Source organism: Myotis yumanensis, unplaced genomic scaffold (assembly GCF_028538775.1).
Source record: "Myotis yumanensis isolate MYYU_CA2020_CCGP unplaced genomic scaffold, mMyoYum1.0.hap1 SCAF_5, whole genome shotgun sequence".
Classification (NCBI taxonomy): domain Eukaryota; kingdom Metazoa; phylum Chordata; class Mammalia; order Chiroptera; family Vespertilionidae; genus Myotis; species Myotis yumanensis.
In genome coordinates this window covers 23,642,483-23,668,249 of record NW_027223756.1, presented here as the reverse complement: position 1 = coordinate 23,668,249, position 25,767 = coordinate 23,642,483, and the positions used below count along the sequence as shown (strand labels likewise).

The window sequence follows — 25,767 nt, the reverse complement described above, 5'->3', positions numbered from 1 at the left end:
CAGGTCTCTCCCTTCCCGGCTGGGCTCCTGGGGCCTCCTCCTCGCTTGGCAAACACTAACTCTCGCTCACTGGATGCAGCTCTGAAAGAGGTAGTAAGAGCCTAGCACCTGGTCTACCCCAAGCTTTCAACTGTAGAGTGTTTGGAGGTGCCCTGTAGTGCCCTGTAGATACTGTCAGGATTAACCTTGAGTGCACTAGACATTTTCCTAGTACCAGAGAGTCATTCATTTACTGGCCACCAGACACTGTGAGCCTATGTGATGGAGTATGACATTAATTTAGGAACCATCCCTGACATCAAGGAGTTCATGATCCAGTTGGAGAACAAAATAAATATAAATGATAAATGTTATGATGGAAGAAGTGTACTCTGCAGAGCACATAGAAGGGGCCATTGCCTAAGAACTGAGAAATCAGGAAAGGCTTCCTGCAGGAAGTGGCATCTGAGCTATGAGGTGAAGGGTGAATCTGCACTGTCTGGTTGCAGTGGTGAGCGGGCCCTGATTCTGGTGAAGGAACAGCAGAAGGTGGGGGGATGCAGGGAGCATTTAGGGGACTGCGTGTGCTTCCATGTGGCTGCAGGATAGGCGCGAGATGAGAAAAGAGCCTTTATTCCATATAAGTGAGTTTGAACTAGATAATTCTTGAAATGATGAGATCCATCAAAGACTTTGGGGCAGAATATACAATAGTGAGAGATTAGCCATAGAAGCATGCAGTTGGAAATCCCCTACACTCTATCTTTTTAGCAAATTGCACCCGGCACCAGAGAAAAACTTGCCATAGCTACAGATGATCACTTATGAATCCAGAGTGAATGTTAAGACCCTAACAAGCTAAATGAGAAGATACTCAAAGTTCATGAAACTATCCATGCATCTGCATGTTGGGGATGGCATATACTTGGTTGTGTTCGTAGGTAAGGGGCTTGTTATTCAATAATATTTTTACGAAAAGAGGACCCTGACAATCTTGGTCTGTCAAAGACCAAGGTCACCTTATTCAAGTGACATAAAAGCCACTTGACTGGGCTGAAAGTGTTTTCCCAAAACCGATTTCAGAGTTTCTTCCCTAATGGCTTCTGTGAATTTAGGCTGAAGTGCTCTAATGGTACATTAGGGAAGGGCCGTAAAACCTGAGAGTGGAGGACCAGGGTAGTAGGCACAGCACCGCTGTTCTCTGATTGAGGGGCACTGCCTACAATATTTGTTTCAGCAGAATTTTGAAAACTCTATACGCTATTCCTCTAAGTCAGTGGTTCTCAACCTGTGGGTCGCGACCCCTTTGGCAGTCGAACGACCCTTTCACAGGTGTTGCCTAAGACCATCCTGCATATCAGATATTTACATTATGATTCATAACAGTAGCAACGAAAATAATTTTATGGTTGGGTCACAACATGAGGAACTGTATTTAAAGGGCCAGAAGGTTGAGAACCACTGCTCTAAGTAGTTATCATGAAACTACTTCCTTTACTGGAAGAGAGCGGGTTTTGTTCCCTTCTAGGGATTTAAGGATCTCACCAAAGCACAGAAGATTGGTCCAAATCTTTTAATCAACCACCGTCACCCCTGGAATAATATTTATTAAGTAACTAGCGAATTATAGCATCATTCTAAGGGAAATTCTTATATCTGCACGTTTAAAATAAACTTGCATTATAGACCTTTTTTGTTTCTTATTTTATAGAGTCTTTACATTCATCCCAGATTTACACAGATGAAAATTAGTGTAAATGATAATTAGGACTACTACCTTATGACAATTTAAATGCCCCCTATGACCCTATGGAGCAATACTATATAATATGCTATAGAAATGAAGAGTCTGAGCTTTGGAATGAGAGAGAACCTGGCTCAGAGCCCAGTTCTTCCATTTCCTATCTCTGACCCTGGGCTAAGTTACGTAACTTCTTTAAGCCTTGGCTTTCTGATCTAGAAATTGGGGGCATTCATGGTCATTGTCTCATAGATTCACTGTGAAAATTTAATAAGATTGTGAGTAATGAGGGGCCAGTACATAATTTCAACCCTACTTAGCATTCTTGAGTACTTTTTCCTTTAGTTATGTTTGTTTTATTGTAAGCAACTTTCTCTTTTCTTTTTACTCCCCTAGGGATATGAAGCCTGACAATATTTTGCTTGATGAACATGGTAAGTGAAGGATTTGTTTGCAACCAACTAGACTTGTATATAGAACAATAATGATTATCCCCAGCTAAGGAGTATTACATGTAGAAAAGGTGCCTTGCTTGATTGACTTGAGTTACATGTACAAACTCCATTTTATTTTATTTCTTTTTAATCCTCACCCAAGGATATGTTTTTTAATGCTATTAGAGAGAGGGAGAGAAAGAAAGAGAGAGAGAGAGAGAGAGAGAGAGAGAGAGAGAGAGAGAGAGAAGCATTGATGTGAGAGGGAAATATCTATCGGTTGCCTCACACACACACATGCCCCCAGTAGGAATGGAACCTGTGAGTCTTTGGTGCACAGGATGACACTTCCACCAACTGAGCCACACTATCCTGGGTACACACTCCATCATATAAGTGGGAGGGATAACCTGAAGAAACTTTAGTATTTCCAGCAGTGGGGTAGTACCCCAATATACCCTACATAACACTGAATTCACATGAGAAAGTAACTCTCTTTTCCATGTCCTTCCATTCCAACTCATTTCTACAAGGAAACCATTACAGTATTTGCTGCTGGTTTGCCTTACTGTCTTTATGACGATCATCCCCTTTTTTTAATAAAGATGAACAGGCCTCAAACTTAGAGCATTAGGCAGGCAATGGTATTTCCCAATAAATCTGGAACACTATTTTGTTGGCATGGCACCCACTTTTATGCTTCCTTCTTAGAAGGACAAGTTGGTTTTACATTTGCAGAGGAGATACCAAGTTTTCTGTTCAAAAAATCAACCAGGGTTCTGGCCAGGTATCTCAGTCAGTTAGAGCCTCATCCCAATACACCAAGGTTGCAGGTTCAATCCCTGGTCAGGGTACATACAAGAATCAACCAATGAGTGCATAAATAAGTGGAACAATAAAAATAGATCTCTCTCTCTCTCTCTCTCTCTCTTCCCCTCCTTCCCTCTTTCAGAAAAAAAATCAGTCACTTTAAAGAAAAATATAAAGTAGATGACAGTATATGTGGTACCCAGATAGAAACATGATATAGAGATATTAGAAGAACCATGAAGGTGAAAAAATGAATGCCAGAAGTTCAAAAAACACTGATTAAAGATACCCTGTAGAACAAGCTTTTGCCAACAATGATTAAATGTGTCTATTCTCTTTCTAATATTTATTTGAATGCACATTTGGATTTATTGGTCCATCAGAGCAGACTATAAGTCATCAATGCTGCAGTGGCAATAAGATCCTCGTTCTTTTCAGAAAGCTGCTAGATGAGTCATGAATCTGCAAAGCTCCTTACTCATGTGACTTTAACAGAAAGGACTTGCAAGTGGGACTGAAACTCCAAGTACCACCCATTGCTATTTATTTATTTATTTATTTATTTTTCTTTTTAAAAATTTTGTTTTATTGCTTAAAGCATTACAAAGAGTGCTCATTATTTATTTACCTAGTTGCATTTGAACCTGATTTGCCAGACCCCACCTGTTCTCAGAGAGCTAAGAAACACTTGTGCGTATGACCTCTCATTTCCAGGCTCGGGGTCATTATTTATTTACAGACTGTCTGAAAAGATTTTCCACTTTCAACGCCTTATTTCTTCCTTCCCTTCACTGCTTCTGACATTTGGCAACAGATTCTCTGGATTTCAGAAATGTGAGCAATGGGGAGACTTAGCATGAAGGTGACTTGTGTTAACACGCCAGCTCTCCCCGGTGCACATAAACTCTACGGAGTTCACGGTTGTGGAGAGGGTCTCCCCGAGCCTATAGGGGCCACCTTTGCACAATTTAGAAAAAGGTGCTTCATCTGCCCACCACAGGCTCATGAAAGTGCATGGCTGGCTGGTCAAGCAGAACCCAGGTTGGGGTTCTGTTCCACCTGTCCTGGTTGTCCTTGTTTACAATATATTGCTCTACCATTCGTTGAGGCTCTGAATGGAGACATACAGGTGCTGTCAACCAAAACTTGTTCAAGATTTACCTTCCATTTCAGAGAACAGTGTTTTAATCTGAGATCTCAAACATGGTTTCATCCTAATTTTACCGTGAGGTCGTTCTGTCCTCTCGCATTCAACATCTTTCACCTCCTCATGGTTTCTTGCCAACTTGGTGATTGTAGGTTGGGAGAAAGGTCCAGAAATAAATGAATCTATAAGTTTAAGCACCCTTAGAGACTATCCTTATGAAAGATTAATTGTGGATTCTGGAACCAGATTGCTGAAGTCCCAAACCAAAGAAGATGTGATACATATATACAATGGAATACTACTGAGTTCTAAGGAAAGATGAAATATTGTCACTTGTGCCAACATGGATGGATCTTGAGAATATCATGCTAAGCAAAATAAGTCAGATGGGAAAAGTCAAGAACTGAATGATTTCACTCATATGTGGGATGTAAAACTGAAAGCAACAAACAAACAAGACAAGACAAAAAACACACACAAATTCATAGACACAGACAACCATATGTTGGTTACCAGAGGGAAAGGGGGGGGTAGTGGGGGTAGAAGAGGGTAAAGAGGGTCAAATATATGGTGACGGAAGGAGACTTGACTTTGGGTGGTTAACACAATGAAATGTATAGATGATGTATTATAGCATTGTACACTTGAAACCTGTATCATTTTATTCATCGATGTCACTCTGATAAATTTAATAAAATAACAACAATTCACCCACTCACTTGCACAGAGAGGGTCAACAGGTTGCCTAAACTTCCTTTGCTACCTTAGTTTCTCCAGGGATAAAAAAAATATGTTTATTTCTTAGGCTCATTGTAAAAACAGACTGACATACTATTTATAAAGTGCTTGATTGCAATATCTACCAGAAGAAAATCACTCGATAAAGGTTAACTGTTAGTATGAATCCATGAGGTAGTAGGGGCTTTCTCCCCTCGAAAGGAAGTGTCGACTACTTCATCTTATTTTACGTTCCTGTATCTCTATCATATGGTCCGTGAACACTGGGTACTTACCTGTCTTTACTAAAGAATTATTTTTATTCCAGAAGGAATATACCCAAGAGTCCATGTGTCTATTTGTTAGGTCTTGTGTGTGTGTGGGGGGGGGGGGGGGGGGGGGGGGTTCTACTTTTTTAAAAATTAATTTCAGAGAGGAAGGGAGAGGGAGAGAGAGATAGAAATATCAATGATGAGAGAGAATCATTGACCCTGCACACCCCCACTGGGGATGGAGCTCTCAACATGGGCATGTGTCCTTGACTGGAATCAAACCTGGGACCCTTTGGTCTGCAGGCCGATGCTCTATCCATTGAGCCAAAACAGCTGAGGCTAGGTCTTGTGTTTAAACAATACTGTTGAACCCTAATTCTCAGGTAACTACACTGTCAATGGCCCATCCTGCTTTCCTTCGTGTATGCAGGGAGCTAAACCCACTTTTCAGTAAGTATCCAGTGTTCACTGACTATCCGATACAGAGACATAGCAACATAAAAAAGATGAAGGAAATTTCCTTCCCCAGGGCATTGTATTCTTGGCAGGGCGGGGTTCAGTTGCTTAGGGACATCCCAGTCAGCCTGGGGACGGTCCCAACTGCACCTGTTATCTAGTGTATATTTACAATGACCCCTTTTCTCTTTCAAGGTTCTTGGTTTGGATAATAAATTAATATAGGGATTTCTGTATTATACTTCATTCTGAACTCCATTTGAGAATCTTTGCAGTTAATAAGAAAAACATTGCTTAAGGATTAGATATGTAAATGGATAAAAGCAAACAAACAATATTGAAAGCTCTTCTCTATAGTTTTGGGATCCCTTTCTGGGGAATATTTTTAAGGTTATTTACATTGTATTTATTCAGATTCTGAAAAACTAAGGCTTTCAGGCATTTCCCAGGGACCATAACTAACCACTTTTAAATAAACCAATTCCTAGTAATCCCCCACCCTGCGCTCAGCATGTAGAGTTGCTCTTGGGAGAACTAACTGAACTGCAAATCAATGCCTGCCTTTTGGAGGGTCTTTCTGGTGTGATTTTTCCATGTTTCATTTATCCTCTCTGTCCACATGTATATTTCGTCCCAGACAGGCCATCACATGCACCTCTTACCCAGGGATTTTAGCAACTGGGAAGGATAATTGTCTATTTCTGATCTGCCTCCCATGCCCATTCCTCTAAGTGAGTTGTGTATGATACTGCATTGCTTGTATATATTCATTCAGCACCAAGCAGAAACGTTGTTTTATTCTCACCGATTCATCTTGGTTCATAATCATCAGAAAAGATTGATATTTAAAGGAGCAAAATCCTTTCATAAAGTGGAGAATCTTTCCATGGTGTGAATAAACATTCCCTGCACATCAGAATTTGCCTTTAAATATATTTTAATTTAGAGGATACCAGCTGCTGTTCTCCCCCAATGTCTCACTCACTGGTTCAGAGCCCGAGAAGGCATTAGACATTGGATGGCCCCAAACCAGTTGTCCTGATATATATTTTTTCATATCCTGCCAATTTAAGCACCCTAACCAATTCCATCAATTTCATAGTGTCTAAAATTCTTGTGCTTTTAAGTTATCTGGGAAATAAATGCTGTGTCGGGAAGAACAATACTGTCTGCCTGGTATATCTGACAAAATAAAATTATGGCATCATCTATAATGTAGGTTTCTTAATATCATCCTAGTCCTGGGGAACAGTGAAAGGCAAAAACTTAGTCTGTGGGTGTGAAAAAGAACTAAGCTTACTATCTTAATAGCTCCTCCCTTGAAGATCCCCAAAATGTGCTTAAAATCAAGTGGGCATCATATTAACACACACACACACACACACACACACACACCACACACCACAGACACACACACACCATACACACACAACACACACACACACACACACACACCACACACACCACACACACCATACACACACACCACACACACACACACACACACACACACCACACACACACACACCACACACACACACCACACATACACCACACACACACCACACACACACACCACACACACACACACCACACACACCACACACCACACACACACACACACCACACACCACACACACACACCACACATACACCACACACACACCACACATACACCACACACACCACACACACACACCACATACCACACACACACACCACACACCACACACACACACACACACCACACCACACCACACACCACACACCACACACCACACACACCACACACACACCACATACCACACACACACACACACACACACACAGTACTTTATGTAACTCTGGAGTTTCTGATCATGACAAACAGCAACAGTTGAACACTTCCTACCAAATGCTGAGCTGTCTCCTACAGTCATTATTTCATTTGATCTTCCCAACAACCTCACGAGAAGACTATTATTATCATCCCACCTTCACAGAGAGATCAGCCACCTTTCTAAGATAACACAGCCTGTTAGTGATAGAACCTGGACTTAAAGCCAAATAGTCTGACCCCAGAGAACAGGCTCTCAACCACAGCGTCTCAAACCTTGTGAACCACTGATGCAGTGCCCTGAGCATGACCCCTAGGGAAACAGAGAGAGAGAACAAACTGAGACCACCTACATTGTGACAGGGTGAGTTATGGAAGTCACCCACTGGCACCACTCAGGCCAGAAAACCTTACTTTTAGCTAGATGAGTGCTACTTTGTCTTAAAATGGAGTCACATAAGCAAACGCAAAACTGTGGGCATAAAACAAACCTTGGCAATAAAGGCAGTGACATTTATCTTTAGCAGCAGGCTGGATGCCATCAAAGAGTAGATAGTCAAGTTTGGCAGGAGGCGTATGGACTGAGAGACCGGGATGAAGAGTCAAATGGCATCCCCTCCAATTACAGCCACAGCTCATTGGAACCATGGAAGCATGGAAATGGAAATGCCAACACCTCCAGATCCTCTGACAGCCTATGACTTTCATGCCAACAGCTAACATAACGAGCTTATCTGCCCGAGCTCCTGGGGCTGCCCCTTTCTTCCTTCTCACTGTCGGTGCAAAGACTCCAATGCACTTCACAGATGTGCTCCCTGCTGGATTTAAGTGTTAGACCCTCACAGCAATGGCACGAATGTGAGAGCTGAGAGAGGCCCAGACGATCAGCTAGTCCACCCACTCCATTCTTTATGAAGGGAAACTCAGGTTCAATACAGGAATGGGACTTAAAGTCGCAATGTGTTAGGGGCAGAGGTCAAGGTAGGACGCAAGTCTCCTGGGTCCCAGTCTGAAAGTCTTTCTACAACCTCTTTGTAAATAAAGCTTAACTGTTTCCCCTGCTTCCCCGTGGTGAGTTGTTTTGTTGGGCACTGTTAGGAGGCATTCTGACTTAACAGACAAAAAAAACAAAAAAACAAAAAACAACAACTACTACTGTTGTTTCAGAAAACAACAACAACAACAACAACAAAAAAGGATAAAAAGGGGTTCTTTCCTAGCAAAGAAATAGATATACTAAGTCCTATGTCATCAGGAGATTCTTGGAAACTGTGACTTTAAGCAAAATGACATATAAGGAACCCAGTTTTCCCATCGGCTAATTGACATAAGGAAGAGTTAAGTTCCTATAGCCTCTCCTGGCCACAAAAGCATCACCAAGCCTAACCGGTTTGGCTCAGTGGATAGAGCGTCAGCCTGGGGACTGAAAGGTCCCAGGTTCGATTCCGGTCAAGGGCATGTACCTTGGTTGTGGGTATATCCCCAGCAGGAGGTGTGCAGGAGGCAGCTGATCGATGTTTCTCTCTCATCAGTGTTTCTAACTCTCTATCCCTCTCCCTCTCTCTCCCTTCCGCTCTGTAAAAAAATCAATAAAATATATATATTTTTCAAAAAGCATCACCAAATTTTTAAATAAAGATCCAAACACTTCTAATATTAAACACTGAAGTAAAGGTGAATATATATATATGAAAGATGAATAAAAATAAGTAAGAATAATTTTTCGACCTACTTATTTCAGTTTAGGGACCTGGGTGGCCAGAACCTGCCCAGGCAGCTCAAGGATAAGGTGGGGACCAACCCTGGACAGGAAGCCCCTCCATCACAGGGCCACTCACACACACACACACACACACACACACACTCATGCTGGGACAATGTAGACATACCAATTCACCTCATGTGCACATCTTTGGGATGCAGACATGGGGAGAGCATGCAAACTCCACGCAGACAATAGCTTCTGCTGGGAATCAATCTTATAACAAAACAACCTTGAACAAAGCAGCCCTATTCGAAGACCTGCTGGATTTCCATTCATATGTGCTTTATAGTAACAATGTTTCTCTCTTAAAAAAGATCCCATAAGAGACCATTGGCAATTTGATATTTTGCATAGCTCTTGGTTCCCTGTTGATACTCACAGGTTAAACCAAGTTAAAATGTCGTGGACACAAACTGCCCAAGTAGAATTATGAGAGCATGCGCTCTTAACATCCTCCCCCCCCCCCCCCCCCCCCCCCCAAGTTAACACTTTCTGAAGCTGAACCGCAGACTTACAATCAGATACTCATCTTTGTGGACCATGTTCTGGCTCCCAGTTTGCTAAAGGGTTTGCTGATTGAAGAACATATTGATTTGAAGACAGACTGATTGAGCTTTCACTGCTGGTACCCAAAGCACAGAAGAATTTACAGACGAAGCTTCCCGTTAGAAGCATGGGTGTGCCACTGGGTTGAATGGACTTAACGTTCTCTGTGGTCCTTCTCTCCCGCCAGGGCACGTGCACATCACGGACTTCAACATCGCCGCCGTGCTGCCCAGGGAGACGCAGATCACCACCATGGCCGGCACCAAGCCTTACATGGGTAAGGGGTTCGGGGGCAGCTGTCTGGGCTCAGAGCAAGGCATTTGTTTTCCATTCCTGTAGAGACCATTACGCCCCAATCACCTGTAGGGACCTGCAGCTGGAAATGACAAGCCCCCCTCGACTACCTGGGGAGCTTCTGATTTCATGGCTCTCAGGTGAGCCTCGGGGTTCTCCATTTAGGAAGCACCCCATCGGAGGTTGATTCAGGAGGGCCACTCATCACCTTTGGAAAACACTATTTTACAGAGTTATTTAGGATGGCGTCTGCCCACTCCCTAACGAAGAATATTAATTCAGTAAATGTCTACTAATTGCCTCTGGGTCGGCGGTTCTCAACCTGTGGGTCGCGACCCCTTTGGGGGTCGAACGACCCTTTCACAGGGGTCGCCTAAGACCATCGGAAAACACATATATAATTACATATTGATTTTGTGATTAATCACTATGCTTTCATTATGTTCAATTTGTAACAATGAAATTGGGGGTCACCACAACATGAGGGACTGTATTAAAGGGTCGCGGCATTAGGAAGGTTGAGAACCACTGCTCTGGGTGCGTGGTGCTGTATCAGGTGCTGGGGACCCTGAGGTGAGCAACACAGACCAAGTCTCCAGCCCATGGAGCTTACTTTCTGGTGGGAGGAGTTTAAACATAGAAGCAATCAGAGAAGCAGACGCAGACGCAAGTAGGATGCTAATAAGTGACGAGTGTTATTATAACCACTATTTACATGATACGGCATTACATGCAGAGGGCTGTGAAGTTTAGAGTGCCTTACAGTTACAATTTTCGTTTTCACTTTATCGCAATACCATGAGTTCTCCTTTTTGAAAGATGAGGAACTGGGTTTTACTTGACTATTTAAAATTTACCCAGAGTGAACAGACGAGAAAAAAAATTAAAACGACATGCTTTTACCCTAATTAGTTGTGATGATTACAGTGGTTGATGTCACTGGTTAAACTGGTGGCATTAAATTAAGTCGGGGGTGGAATGAACTCTACTGGCTAGAGGTGGTCGGAGGAATTCACAGGCCAGATATCTGCACGTGAAATCAAGGGCAAGGACAATGCCACTTTCTTTTCATATTTCATTCTTTTCCTCATGCAGCTGAAGAGAGAAAGGGAAAGAGAACCCCCACGTGCAGGACTGCATCACTTTCTAAGAGAAAGAAATCTATGGCGGAAAGTGAGCTTCATTTTATCCGATATTTGAACAACTGCACATGTTCTGGCTTCCAATTATCAGTGGAGGGAATAAATCTATTTTGTCATTTCTGAAGTAATGGACACATATAATTCAGCCTATTTTCTCCCTAAAACCCATGGTACTCAAATTATTTAAAGGACTATCCACGCCTGCTGGTCTGGTGGGTTTAATTCTGCAGGTTACCTGGGTTTCCTTCCGTATCAAGGACTATTTTCTTGGAGCCAAACCAGACAATGTGCATCTGGGGTTTCTAGGCCTAGTTGCCATGGTGAGAGGAGGAAAGGGAGGCCACCTTATTTTCTCTCCCCAGTAATTTTCAATACAAGATCCATATAATTTAATTCTCCTTGAAATTGACATGTCTAGTCTTTTCACCACATGGAGCTTAGAAATTGGAATCTGGGCAAGGTTCTCTGTGCCTCTCCACCTTCACACTCATAATTAGCAATTACTAATATTTATGGAAAGCCTTCTGTGGGCCAGATGATGTGTTAAATGTTTTGCATTCATTTGCTCATTCACTTTTTTCCTCAATAATCGTACAGGACAGGTTATAATTATCCGCATTTTACAATGAGGAAAACAAGAAGCTAAGTGATTTGCCCAAGATCACGTGGCTAGTAATTGAAAATGGCCTAGATTAAATCAAGCTCTGTCTGACTTTAGACAATCAAGTTTCTTCCTGAAAGAGAAAAATTGTTAATGTTATTTGTGGTTCTTAAATGGTTGTAAGCCAATTTAAGTAGGCCAAACTGTTAGAATGGCTTCTTGTTTCTCTGTCCAGAAGTTGCCCTTGGCTTTGATTTTTGGATGGGAATCTCTCTTAAGAAGTATTATGGGTGGAAATCATCTTTCTTTACAAAAATAACTTGTTACCAAAACTTGGCAAAATCTACCTCTAACCCTCACCAGCACTCATTTTATAGCACTCCTATAGGATACTAATTAGCAATTAACCAGAAAAAAAATATCTGAAAAGAAAAAAAACTTGGATTCAATACTGAATGAAGATTATAGGAATATACAACAGCTATTAATATGAGATGCAGAGCATATAATGAAGCAATTCCTTGGCTCTGGAAATGAGAAGATAAGCAGTCTGCCACTTCTTAACCATTTTTCACTCAAAATCTTCTAAGTCCATGCTTTCTCCCATCACTCCAATCCTTCCTTCTCCCTACTCCTAGGTCTGGGCAACTATAATCCAGATCACTTAGAGCTTAAATTAAAACATTCTTCCCCTCCAAAAACAAATTCACTATGGAAACCGTGTACCTTGCAGATAAGCAGAGGGGACATTAAATTAATCCCTCTGCTTACAGATACGTATGGTTTCCTTCCAGATCTTCTGTCTATGTGCACGCAAAGACATCCCTTTTTACAGTTGGATTATACTGAATTTCTGTAACCTAAATCTTCACTGTATAATGTAATCACAATAATAACAGGCATCATAAGCTGAGCATTTATTATGGCCCATGCAGTTTGCTAAGTTTTTAACATTTTGTGTCATTAAATTCTCAAAGCAACCCTATAGAATAGGTTTCACCATTATTCTGATTTCACAGATTTACAAAAAAAAAAAAAAAAAAAAAAAATCAGGCCTAGAGAGAAACTGACCTGGTCATAATCACACAGCAAGGACTGGTGGAGCACCAGGTTTAACCCAAGTCTAAATACGTCTCGAACATTGATGGCAATGGAGGTGTAATGGCTCACAGTTACTGAGCTCTTCCTATGTGCCCAACACTGTTCTAAGTATGTCTATCATGTCATTTAAACTAAATGAGGCAGGTACTTCTGTTGTTCCCACTTGAGACTTGCAGACTGAGAAGTTAAGCTCTGCCCAAGAGGAGCTGTAGACACAGCCCTCAGGGTCTGACGTCAGAATCTACTCTCCAGTTGGTTTAAAATCTGAAAACCAAAGGATGGAAATCCAAATAGCTAATGAACACATGAAAACATGGCCAAGCTTACTAGTAATCAGGAGAATGTCCATTTTAACCACAATGGAAGACAATTAGACACTCACAAGATTGGCAAAACTCAAAAGCGTAGTTAACACCAAGTGTGGATAAGGAGCTTGACTAAAGGAAGTCTGACGCCTTGCTGCTCATCGTATTAATTGGTACAACCACTTTGGTAAGTAGTTCCGTGTGATGTAGTGCATGTGAAAACACACATTCCATGCCCAGAGGCTCTCCTTGCAGGAATGTGCTTACAGAAATCTTCCATGTGCAGGAGAGTCATGAAAGGGTTGTTCACAATACTCCCAAATTGAAAATAATCCAAATATATCATCTATAGAATAGGCAGGTAAATTATAGTATGTGAGCAGACTGTGAGCAAACTGACACCATGTGCAGCAATTTTGATAACATGTAATCTTGAGCAAGTAAAGCAAGACACCAAAGAAAGCAAGGAGTGGGATTTAACATATATGAAATGTATATACACACCTACATATATGTTATATACACATATATGCTATATATACACACATATACTTATGTTATATAAATAGGAGAGGGCAAAAGTATGTTTATAGTTATAATACAAATAAATAATGCAATAATTAGTAAGTAATAATACAAGAATAAGCTCTTGTGTTTAGTGTACTCACAACTGTAGATCTACTTTTGCCCACACTTGTATGCTTGCATGTGTGTGTGTGTGTGTGTGTGTATGTCAAAACTTAAGTATTGCTTAGAAATGCATGTAAAGGTAGTAAATCTATGCAGAAAGAGAAAAAAATTACTAACATAAATTCAAGAAAGTGGTTACTTCTAGAGTTGTGAACAGGATAGGAATGAAGGCGGGGTCAAGATTCAATTTGTGACCTGTATAATGGTCCCCTGGTTATTTTCTTACTAGAGGCCTGGTGCACAAAAATTTGTGCACTCGGGGGGGAGGGAGGGGCACCCTCAGCCCAGCCTGTGCCCTCTCGCAGTCTGGGACCCCTCAGGGAATGACCACCTGCTGGCTTAGGCCTGCTCCACGGGGGATTGGGCCTAAGATGGCAATCAGACATCCCTCTGGCAGCCCGGGAGCCATAGGGGTATGTCCACTTGCCAGCGGGGAGCAGGCCTAAACTGTAGTCGGACATCCTTAGCACTGCTGAGGAGGCGGGAGAGGCTTCTACCACCACCGCTATACTGGCAGCCATCAGCCTGGCTTGTGGCTGAGCAGAGCTCCCCCATGTGGGAGCACCCTGACCACCAGAGGGCAGCTCCTGCATTGAGCGTCTGCCCCCTGGTGGTCAGTGTGTGTCATAGTGACCAGTCATTCCCAGTCGTTCTGCTGTTAGGGTCAGTTTGCATATTACCTTTTTACTATATAGGATAGAGGCCTGGTGCACGGGTGGAGGCCAGCTGGTTTGCCCTGAAGGGTGTCCCGGATCAGGGAGGGGGTCCCCCTGGGGTGCCTAGCCAGCCTGGATGAGGGGATGATGGCTGTTTGCAGCTGGTCACACCCCCTTCAGGATGGAGGTCCCCACTGGGGTGCCTGGCCAGTCTGGGTAAGGGGCTGAGGGCCGTTTTCAGGCTGGCGGGTGACTGAAGCTCCCAACGTCTCCTTTTTTTCTTTTTTTTTCTGGGATTTATTTTTTATTTTTTATTTTTTTTTAATTTTTTTTATTGCTAAAGCATTACAAAGGGTATTACATATGTGTCCTTTTTTCCCCCCACCCTTGACAATACCCCAGCTTCCCCTACCCCCCTGGGATTTATTTACCTTCTATGACTGTCACTGGAGCTGAGAGCCGGTTTTAGGTCTGAGGCTCTGCTCCAACTCTAAGACCTCAGCTGCTGAAAGCAGGTATCTGGGTTTGTTTGGCTTCTATAATTGAAACACTGTTGCAGCTCCAGCTCTGAGGCCCGGCTGGCTAAAGGCAGGTTTCTGGGGTTTGTTTAGCTTCTATAATTGCAACATTGTTTCTTAGAGTGCAGCTCAGAGGCCGGCAGTGGCAGACGGGGAACCTTGGCTTCCTCCATCACTGGAGCAAGCAAACCTCCTGTTTGTTTCAGCTGCCTGGCTGCCGGCCGCCATCTTGGTTGGCAGTTACTTTGCATAACACTCTGAATAGCCTTTGGGAAGCGTGTCGGAGGTATGGTTAATAACCATGTTTGTCTATTATTAGATAGGATAACTACTTGTTAAGTTGCTCTTTTATGTTTTAATTCCTTTTCTGAATGTAGGTTGAAATACTTTAAAAACCAAAGCACCCAGTGGCTGTTTGAGGGAAGTTGTGTCCCTCTCCACCTCTGTGTGCACCCTCTCAGAGGCAGGGGATCCTCTGTCAGGGTTGACAAGAGCCCCTCATTATCTCTTTGTCTGGCTTTTCAGCTCTTTGAGGGCTCAAAGCCTTGCCCATTCATTGTGCTTTTGCATGTTGGCCTGATGTGTTTTTCTTCATGTTCTACCAAAATTCTTCAATGCCTAGCACACCGTGAATATTTGTTGAATGAATGAACACATATCCAAATGTCCTCATGCTAGAAAACAGAATAAGCAGAAAATAAAAAAAAAAAATGCTCATATGAACTCCAAGGATGATCCAAGATGACAGGATTCACAGCTTTTATAGAGTAATGCCATTCTGATAGGTATTTTCTTAGCACGATGGTCTATTTATCTCTCAAAGTTCTCTACAGCTTCTCTAAGGGAGATGTCAGTCACCCTGGGGACTATCTGAGATGACTTGTGAGATACTGAGAAAGGAAAGCAGAACTATAGGCCATTCCATCCAGTCTGGGGGGTACCATGGGGTCAGGGCCATTACCTCCCAAATCGCACAGGGACTGTGACTTACAGAAAGGATGCAGTGATGCATGAACTGTGAATCCCATGGGAAGGAGGCCTGCGCAGTCCTGCTATGGCGGGCTCGTGCAGTCAGGCTCAGTGCTGGGATGTCAGCATCCTACCTCTCACTGCATGCTGCCCATAAGACTGTACTTAGAACCGAGGGCACTGGGCAGGGCAAGTCAGACCCACAACCCAACAATATTCTTTGTCCAGAGTCAGCACCTCACTACAGAGAAAGGTCCAGTGTGTGTAGCTCTTGGTTAGGCAAAATTCCCATTATTATAAGATGTTTGCCTCTCTAAAAGAGTGCCTAATTTTTTTTAAATCCTCACCAGAGGATATGTTTAATGATTTTAGAGAGAGGAAAGGGATGAGAGGAGAGGTTTAGGGAGGGAGGGAGGGAGAGGGAGAGAGAGAGAGAGAAAGAGAGAGAGAAGAGAGAAACATGTATATGAGAGAGAAACATCAATCTGTCACTTCCCTTATGAGCCTAACTGGGGATCAAACCCACAACCTAGGTGTGTGTCCTGACTGGTAATCAAACCCACAACCTTTTGGTGTATGAGATGATGCTCCAAGCAACTGAGCCACCCAGCCAGGGCAAGAAGAGCACCTAATTTTGTGAGCACTTTCTAGGTGCCAAAAAACTGAGCTGAGATTTGGTCATGCACTACATTGTTTAATTTCTCACCTCCAGAAAGACTGCCTTCTTATTCTGACTTTGCTGGTGAGGATTCTCAAGCTCAGCCAACAGACAATAAGCAATGAAGGCGAGTTTTGAACTCAGCACAACTCCAGGGCTAACAATTGCAACCATTACTTAATTAATTGATTCAGCAGCATTCATTCATTCAGTGTGTCTTGAGTGACTTTAAATGCCAGGCTCAATACTGGGCACTAGGAATGTAGTGGTGAGCAAGCAGATAAGATACCGTCCTTGGCTTTGTGTTCCATTCTCCCTACTCCACCCCTTAGGAGTTAGGGCTATTCTTGGAAGAGTATGTAGAATGCAGAAGGTTCACCTTGTGTCGAAGTGCTTGCAGTGATTCTCAACCTTCTGGCCCTTTCAGTACAGTTCCTCATGTTGTGACCCAACCATAAAATTATTTTCGTTGCTACTTCATAACTGTAATGTTGCTACTGTTATGAATCATAATGTAAATATCTGATATGCAGGATGGTCTTAGGCGACCCCTGTGAAAGGGTCGTTTGACCGCCAAAGGAGTCGCAACCCACAGGTTGAGAACTGCTGGCTTAGCGAATGGGCAATGGGGGCCTTAGAATAAACTGTAGCTCTGCTTTCCACTGCAGTCCATTCAAAGAACGATGTCACAAAGTGTAAGTGACTCACAGTTTGTATAAAACATTATATCTCTCAGACTGTCCACTCCATCTTCCCTCCCTCCTTCACCCGCAAGAGCAAGGTGCAAATGCTGCCCCTGCCTCTTCAAGATGACGGAGATGGACAGCCAACACATTGCAGCCCTTTAGCCCAAACCTGACAAGTCAAGACAACACACATGTCATCTCCGCCTTCTTGGTTTCAGGGGCAGCCACACATTTGAGGCCTGATGGGATCTAATTTCTCATGGTTGCATGTTCTAAATAAGAGAAGAATGTGTCCACGAAGGCCCGAGGCTACCTGTTGTGTTGGTTGATGAACGAGGCTCCTGAGAGAGACCAGAAAATTAGAAATGCTGCCTGCTGTGAGCAATCGAGCCATGGATGATAAACATCTATACAAGCGCCCCTCCCTGCTACCCTGGTGTCTCACCTTTGGGAGACCCCCTTGGGAAAGCAGATTTGTGAATATCTCGGGGAGTAGAACAGACCTAACTTTCCTGTGTTTTCAGCACCCGAGATGTTCAGCTCGAGGAGAGAAGCCGGCTATTCCTTTGCTGTGGACTGGTGGTCCCTGGGAGTGACAGCCTACGAGCTTCTGAGAGGCCGGGTATAGTAGGACTGCATTTCTTTGCCCTCTTCCAGCTATTGCCATTTTGAGATGGAAAAGATGGATTTTTGTGTGTGATAAAAATCCAGCAGTTTGTTTGAGAGGTGAAAATGGCTATGCCATGTGAAGCTGTTAGCAACCCTTGGGGTTTCTGTATTCATTCATTCTCCCAGCTATGGGGACCAAGCATGGGGGTTCACATCAAATCATGGGTGGTGGGCACACGGTGCAATATACAGATTTTGTAACATAGAAACCCACACCTGAAACCTATATGTTTATGTTGACCAATGTCACCCCCATCAATTTAATAAATAAAAACATGAAAATAAAGAAATCAATGAATAATGTTGAGATTATAAACTCCCAGGGAGGAGAAATCCATATGACCCACTAAATATCTTGTATAAATATATTTGTTTGTTTAAAGAAAAGCATTTTGCAGTCATGGTACAAAAGTCTAATTCAGACACACTTCCCCAAGGTGAGTGTGAATTATTAATTCAACACGATTCATGCCCTGTCTTGTTGGATTCCTGTCTGTCATTAAGTTCCTAGGTTCTGGGTTCAGTGGCAAATTACAGTAGTTTCCTTCTAAAAGAAATATTTCTTAAACTAAGAAAATGCCTATGAAGAATTTTTCTAAGAAAATATTTTTTTCTTCCTCCCATATGTTATTTTTTACCTCAGTGGTAGTTCCCTGTTATCTATCTGATGTATCAGTATTGTCAGGTTCTTTTTTCTGCTTTAGAAAGGTGAAGAAAAGTTATTATTAGGTTGCTGTGTGTGTATATATATATATATATATACACACATACATATATATATGAGAAAGATATTTAAGTTCTACTCTCTATCAATGTTATACAATGTACAGTGTATTCTTGTATTTTATTATTGTATTTTCCATAAGAACAACTGTAAACCTACTTTTGCCCCACCCTGTATGTCTATACACATCTGCATCCATTCTTCTGTTGATAGACACTTAGGTAGTTTCCATATCTTGGCTTTTGTGAATATGCTGCAGTGAACGTAGGGGTGCAGTTTATTTTTCTAAGCACAGGTGTGACCTTCAACGAGAAAAAATGCTGCTGCTTCCAAAGCTTCACATAGTCACACACACACACACACACACACACACACACACACACTCACACACACACTCACACACACACATATACACACACACACTCACACACACACATATACACACACACACTCACACACACTCACACACATACACCCACACACACCCTTCGCAGGACTTACCCCACCCAACAAACAACCTTCAGATGTCTTCTCGTGGCTTGGCATTCTCTGCCCCTTAGAACCAGGTTAACTTTTCAGATTTTGCTTCAACTTGAAAGATCCCAACTCTTGATAAATTCACTTTGGCCTCTTTGGATGTCCTCCTCTCTGAGGCATCTTGGGCTTTTTTCTTCCTTCCTTTCTTCCTTCCTCCCTTTCCTCCCTTCCTTCCTCCCTTCCTTCCTTCCTTCCTTCCTCCCTTCCTTCCTTCCTTTCCTTCCTTTCCTTCCTTCCTTTCTTAACCTCATGTTCCTTTGCCTATAAAGATATTTGCCAAGGCGAACCCTGGTCTTCTTAAAGAATCACTCTCACAGTACTGGGAATTGCTAAATTGAATTTGAATAAAGTTAAGGATGTGCCTTAATTGCAGGACCATTCAGCATCTTTGTATTCAATGTATATTGGTCGTTTCTGAGAAAGCTGTGCCATTAGACTGTCCCACATGTCTCTGTGGGGAAGGCCTTTCTCCAGGTCTGTCTTATTCAAACCCTACCCATTCTCGGCCCCTTCTCCAGAGAAGCCTTCTCTGGTCTCCAGCTGAAGTCATCTGTGTCTCTCCCAAATATTTATGCACTTCACTTCTCTTATAACCTGAATTTAAAATTATTGGAAAATATAGAGAAGCAGAAAAATAAAGGTAAAGAATATTCCCGATTAAAAATTCAACCCTCCTTTGACCTTCCAGTCCCACCTTTCAGAATTAACAGTCACTGTACTCAGTTCCAAACCTTTTCTGTTTTTATAAGGTTAATCTATTTTCACATACACATAGATACATTATTGTTGTTGTTTTAACAAAAGTAAAATATGCTTTGTCTTTCTGTTGAGACTTTTTTCTACTTAAGATAAAATGTAGCACTTTCTACATCAAAACATATAAATCCATTTTATTTTTAAGGATTAAATCCATTTTGTAAATATGTTGCCCTTATACATTTTTCCAGGTATGTCTATGTTAATGTTTGTATCTCTTCTATATTATGAGATGGTAAATTCATTAAAGAAGAAGCATGTACATACTTTAGTGGTAACTCTAACTCGGTACCTATGTGTGTAGTGAATGGCTGGGGGAGCAAGTGTCCACAAATCAATTCATACATTCCCGGGAAGGATCACCAAGAAGGCTGCATGGAATTGTGTTTCCAAATAGAGCTCATCAGAAGCAATGAAACACAGCATTTATAATGACTACCAACACGACTCACCCACAGAGAGAGTGTGCCAAACAATCATGTCTCCACATTTACAAATGTACTTGAAAACATCCCTGTGGTTTCTGAGCTTGATCACAGCTTTGATGAACGGGTCCCACAGCTATTGACCTGCATTGTCTCCCAGCTGTCATTGCAAGGGCAAGGCCCATAGCTTCCCCAGTTTTGTATTGTCCCTAAGCATTCGCTTCATAGGGATGTACGGAGTTTTGCACCAAGCGTACATTCCTAGCTACAATTCTTGCTGTGTACTCCGGAAATATTATATAATCACAAAACATCACTTTCTCCCATCTACATTTTTACCTTTTATACTTTCATCCATTCTTTATATTCTCACTCTTAATATGCTGCCTTAGAATTGTTTGATGCATCTTATCATGTACATTGTAATTTTTCTTTATAGCATGAATTACATTTACTGAAGCGTGTGTGTACAGTCTATATAACTATTTGTGGTTTCGCTAGGGAGATGTTAAGCTCCACCAACATAGAAATTATGTCTGTCTCATTGTTATTCTTCATCCACAATGCCCAATAGAGGTGCTGGAACATACTAGGTATTCAATAAATATTTGGTAAATGAGGAAATATATAGTTCTAGTAGTTCATGAATTAACATGGATTTTTAAATTTAGAACTAGAAAAATGTCATAGAAGAGAAAGGCAGTTTGATTATTTTTAACAAGTTGATAGACCATGAGGATTTTTTTAAAAATATTAAAAATCAGTTGTACGGCCTTCCAATAAGTGAAAACACTCTTAAGCCAGTTGCTCGTGGCATTCATCAGTTAATTATTCACTTATCAAATCATTTGTGATTTTGGATGGCTAAGAAACAGTAGGTTTAGAAACAGCAATGAGTCAAAGAATCAAATTAGAAAAAATATTGATGTTGCGAACGTATGTAACCCCAGACCCTACCATGCCAAACATGCCCCGACTCTTAATGGCATACACGGAATGAATCCCAGTAGAGACCCAAGTGCCCTTCGCCTAGTCAGCAGTCAGTAGGCACTGATAATAGTGATAAGGTACCTAGTACTCATCTTCTGATATTGGGTTGCGTGGGTTATTTCCATTATATGGTTATTGAGACCAAAATTAGCATTGGTCCTTTATTGCATCTTGAGGGAAGAAAACATGGGACAGGTGTGTTTAGACCTTGCCTATAAAAATAACGGTGGGCCAGTCATCTTTTTGGGAGGTCAACTCCTAGCACTTCATGGTTCCCTGGGAATGGACATCGGCACGCCGTGTGCGTTAAACCTTTCTCCACCTTTAGGATGAGTCACTGTTCACATTTATATCCACCTTTTTACCCCACGTCAGTAATCATAAAATATTTCTCCTATATCGTGTCTAATATATACTAGCCACTCTATTGAGAACTTTACATGCATTATGCCATTCAATTTTCCCAACATCTCATGAGGTGGTTCCTTTTACAGATGAAAGGACTGAAATCCAAATTGAGTGGCTCCATTTAGTCCTCACGTTCTTGCCTTCAGAGCTCAAACACTCAATTATGTTACCTTTTAATACTGAGTTACAGCAGGGAAAAATAAACTCCGCCATTTCTTCCAATTTGGTTCATCAGTCCACAATTATTGACTAAGTATCTCGAAAGGGCAGACCCTTGATACATGTACATATCCATTTTAGCTGTCCTACTAATGGATAGACCAACATGGAAATTTTGTTCATTCAACAGGCATGTAATAAGCACCTACTAGGTGCTAGGACCCCTGGGGAAAATGTGAGTATAATATGAACCCCTGGGGTTTAGTAGCTCCCAGTTCACATAAAAGAGAAAATGCCAGCATGGATTCCTTTATGAAATAGAATTACTATAGGTAAAGGCTGCCCTCTTGTGGACATTTATGAAAACTGTAATAAAACCACTTTTTTTTTTTTTTTTTTTACCCCACCGAAGTTAAAACTATAGAAGAACCTGGTTTTCTCAGAAGTAAAAGTATTTTTGCCTCATCATAAAACTTTCCACCCCACTTCATAGAACCAGGGACGCATGACTTTTGGGACAGGGTTGAAGTCCTCTGGGTAACTTTCTATTCTGAATGTATTCATTATGATTCAAACAATTGAAGAGAGGTGTACGGTAAACTCTGGATCTCTTTAGAATCAAACTAACAAGAGTTTAAAATTTCAATTTACTGAGTTTTATGAAACATGTACAGTGTTTTATAAAAATTCCTCTATAAGTTACCTTGTAAAACTATTCCAAATTAGTACCTCAGAGGTGGATTTTGCCCACAGAAATGTTTTGTTTGACCCAGAATAATTAATAACTTTTAAAAATTCTGAGATTTCAAAACTGGCAACACAGGATGGACCATATGTGTATATGCCAACACGGCAACAGCTGGAGGGGATAAGAAAATGATACTGAGATTTTCCTGGTTAAAAGTTTAACTTGAAACATTTGCAAAGCAATGTGTGTGTGATTTTTTCTTTTACCCTGTAAACATGAAGACGTTTCCTTCCTCTCTCCCTTAAGAGACCGTATCATATTCGCTCCAGTACTTCTAGCAAGGAAATTGCACACATGTTTGAGACGGCTATTGTGCCTTACCCTTCTGCCTGGTCACAGGAAATGGTGTCACTTCTTAGAAAGGTAAGGAGGAGGAGGATTGCATGACAAAAAGAAACGCTAAAACAGCAGCATGCGCTCTGGTTAGAGTTAGTACACAGTATTGGAGGCGGCCGTGATAGTGTGCATTTCCAGCGTGGGCTTTGCAGCCAACAGCTTTCAGACACATGGCTTCATTAGGCAATGCACATGTCCTCCTGTATGTGCCAAAGCCACCTCACACTCAGTGTGCCCCAAATGGGGTCTCGGTCTCTCTGTATTTCCTGGACTTTCTCCAAGCTTCCCAACTCAGTGACTGGCCTCTCCATCCAATCACTTATGCAAGCCAGAAACCGGAAGTCATTCATCACCCCCATATCCAATCCATCACCAAGTTCTGTAATTTGACCTTTTAAGTATTCTTTGAATGTGTCACTTCCCTCCATCTCCATGACTGTCTTCCCAACCCTATGGCCATCAAGTCTTTTTTTTTTTTTTTTTTTTTTTTTTAAATATATTTTATTGATTTTTTACAGAGAGAAAGGGAGAGAGACAGAGAGTCAGAAACATCGATGAGAGAGAAACATCGATCAGCCGCCTCCTGCACATCCCCTACCGGGGATGTGCCCGCAACCCAGGTACATGCCCTTGACCGGAATCGAACCTGGGACCCCCCAGTCCGCAGGCCGACGCTCTATCCACTGAGCCAAACCGGTTTCGGCGCCATCAAGTCTTATCATTGGTTTGCCCTGTGCACTTCTACACACTCCATTCTGTCCCATAATGATCTGTTCAAAGCACACTTTGTTGTCTTCCCATTGTTCTTAGAATAAAGATCAAAATAATTTGTATGATGTAAAAGTTCTAACTACCTCTCAAGCCTTATTTTGGACTTTTGCCCCCTTTTGATGACACATAAACCACTTTAGTCTTTTTCTCTTTTGTTTCCCCTCCCCCATCTCACTCTCACATATCTGTCCCTCACCATAGGCCCTTTGCACATGCTAGTCCCACTGTCCCCTCCCCAACTCTTCCAGCTCCCTCCCTTAGACCAAGACCATTCAGTGTGATTCACTGATTAGTTCAAGTCCATGAACTGTTTCTTCAGATTCATGACAAGTACAGAAATTGAAAGAAACATTCAGAAATATTTTTAGCAATTTGATATTGCTACTGCCTCTCAGCACATCGTCAGTGGGTTCATCTCATTTGTAGCAGGAGCTCAACAGTGTGTGTCGAATGATAGTGTGTAAAGAATATGGACCCCAAGAGGATGGGTGTGGCTTTTTTCAGGAAAGAAAATTTCACAGGTGATGGCAGGTCGAAGAGTCAAACCTGTGTCTCTTGCCTTGGGGGTCAAGTTCATTTGTTTTGGAATAGGGACATTGCCATTGGTTATGTCAAAGATGAACAGGTGGTCATTTCCCATAAGCAAATTTTCTCCAGTTTCAAGACAGCCTCTTCACCCCAAATTTCTCCCCTGGCGATCCCAGGTTATCCCCTCCAGAACAATTCTCAAGTGGAATTGCCACTTTCCATTAGAACCACAGGGTTAATGTGGCGTCGATGGCTCTGGAGTGGTTAAGGGGGGAAAAATCTTTAATCCCAGTTTATAAAACCCAGAACTATAACAGTTACCTTAGTTACATCTTCTCTGTGTCACCCCCAATATCTTTTGGTTAGTTGTAAAAACAGCTAAAATTTCTTAGTGGGAAACGAATTTCATTTGTGAAAATGTGCGCACGTTCCTCCCCTAATAAGAACAGACCTTCTCTTAAGCACTGTATATACAAGGCCTCATTTCATCCTAGCTGCAACCTTATGAAATAGGTTACTATCCCCTTTTAATAGATGGGTAAACTGAGATTTAGAGAATGAACTTGCCCATAGTTAATAAAATAGGGGAATCAACCATCAAAGAGACATTTGACTCCACAGTTGAAGCTGTTTTCACACTCCACCTTGCAAAAACAACAACCACCTATAATTCATTCTAACTGGGCCTTATCTGTATTATTTGTTTATGGGGTCAGGAAAGGGGGATGATGCCTTACTTCCTTCGATCCTACACTTGAAAACATTTAGAGGGAATTTGTGTGGGGGTTTTTTGGCCCCATTTTGACCTTCCTCGTGATCTTAATGTTTCTGTTCCTTTGGCAGCTACTTGAACCTAATCCAGACCAACGGTTTTCTCACTTGTCTGACCTTCAGAACTTCCCATATATGAGTGATGTGAACTGGGATGCGGTTTTACAGAAGAGGCTCATTCCAGGTTTCATTCCTAACGTGAGTCAATCCCAACAAACCCATAATAACGCACACGCAGTGCTAGATATGCACTTGGTCTGGTTAGATAACCACATCAGTGTTGTGAGACAGCCCAAATTCCCACTTTACAGATGAGAACACTGAGGCACACACAGGTAACTTGGCCACCAAAGAGTCCCGTGGCTACCAAGTAGCCCAGTGGGAATTCCAATCCAGCTCTATCTGTGTCTGGAGTTCCAGCTTCTAACCACTTGTTGTGGCATGCTTTTTTTTTTTTTTTCCAAAGAAGATCTAATCCTCCTAATACGCAGTCCTCACTTAACGTCATAAATAGGCTCTGTGACTTTAAGAGAAGTGGCATAGAATGAAAACAGTTTTACCACTGGCTGGCTGATAGAAACAAGGCTTAAGTTCCTACACGTCTCCTCAACCCTCAACGTTATAATGAAACAAAACCTCAAA

At 42.0% G+C, this 25,767-nt stretch overlaps 1 protein-coding gene across 2 annotated transcripts in view; it reads left to right on the top strand.

Moving 5' to 3' along the window:
• STK32A (serine/threonine kinase 32A) overlaps nt 1-25,767 on the top strand; it is a 91,500-nt gene that overhangs the window by 59,340 nt on the left and 6,393 nt on the right. Inside the window, exons 6-10 of one of the 2 annotated variants that reach the window (XM_070414666.1) lie at nt 2,117-2,154; nt 9,871-9,960; nt 17,828-17,925; nt 22,966-23,082; nt 25,249-25,323. In XM_070414666.1, the coding sequence (XP_070270767.1) occupies nt 2,117-2,154; nt 9,871-9,960; nt 17,828-17,925; nt 22,966-23,082; nt 25,249-25,323 (418 nt within the window). Of the gene's footprint in view, nt 1-2,116; nt 2,155-9,870; nt 9,961-17,827; nt 17,926-22,965; nt 23,083-25,197; nt 25,324-25,767 lie in introns of both variants that reach the window. The other variant, XM_070414664.1, reaches the window with a different exon arrangement.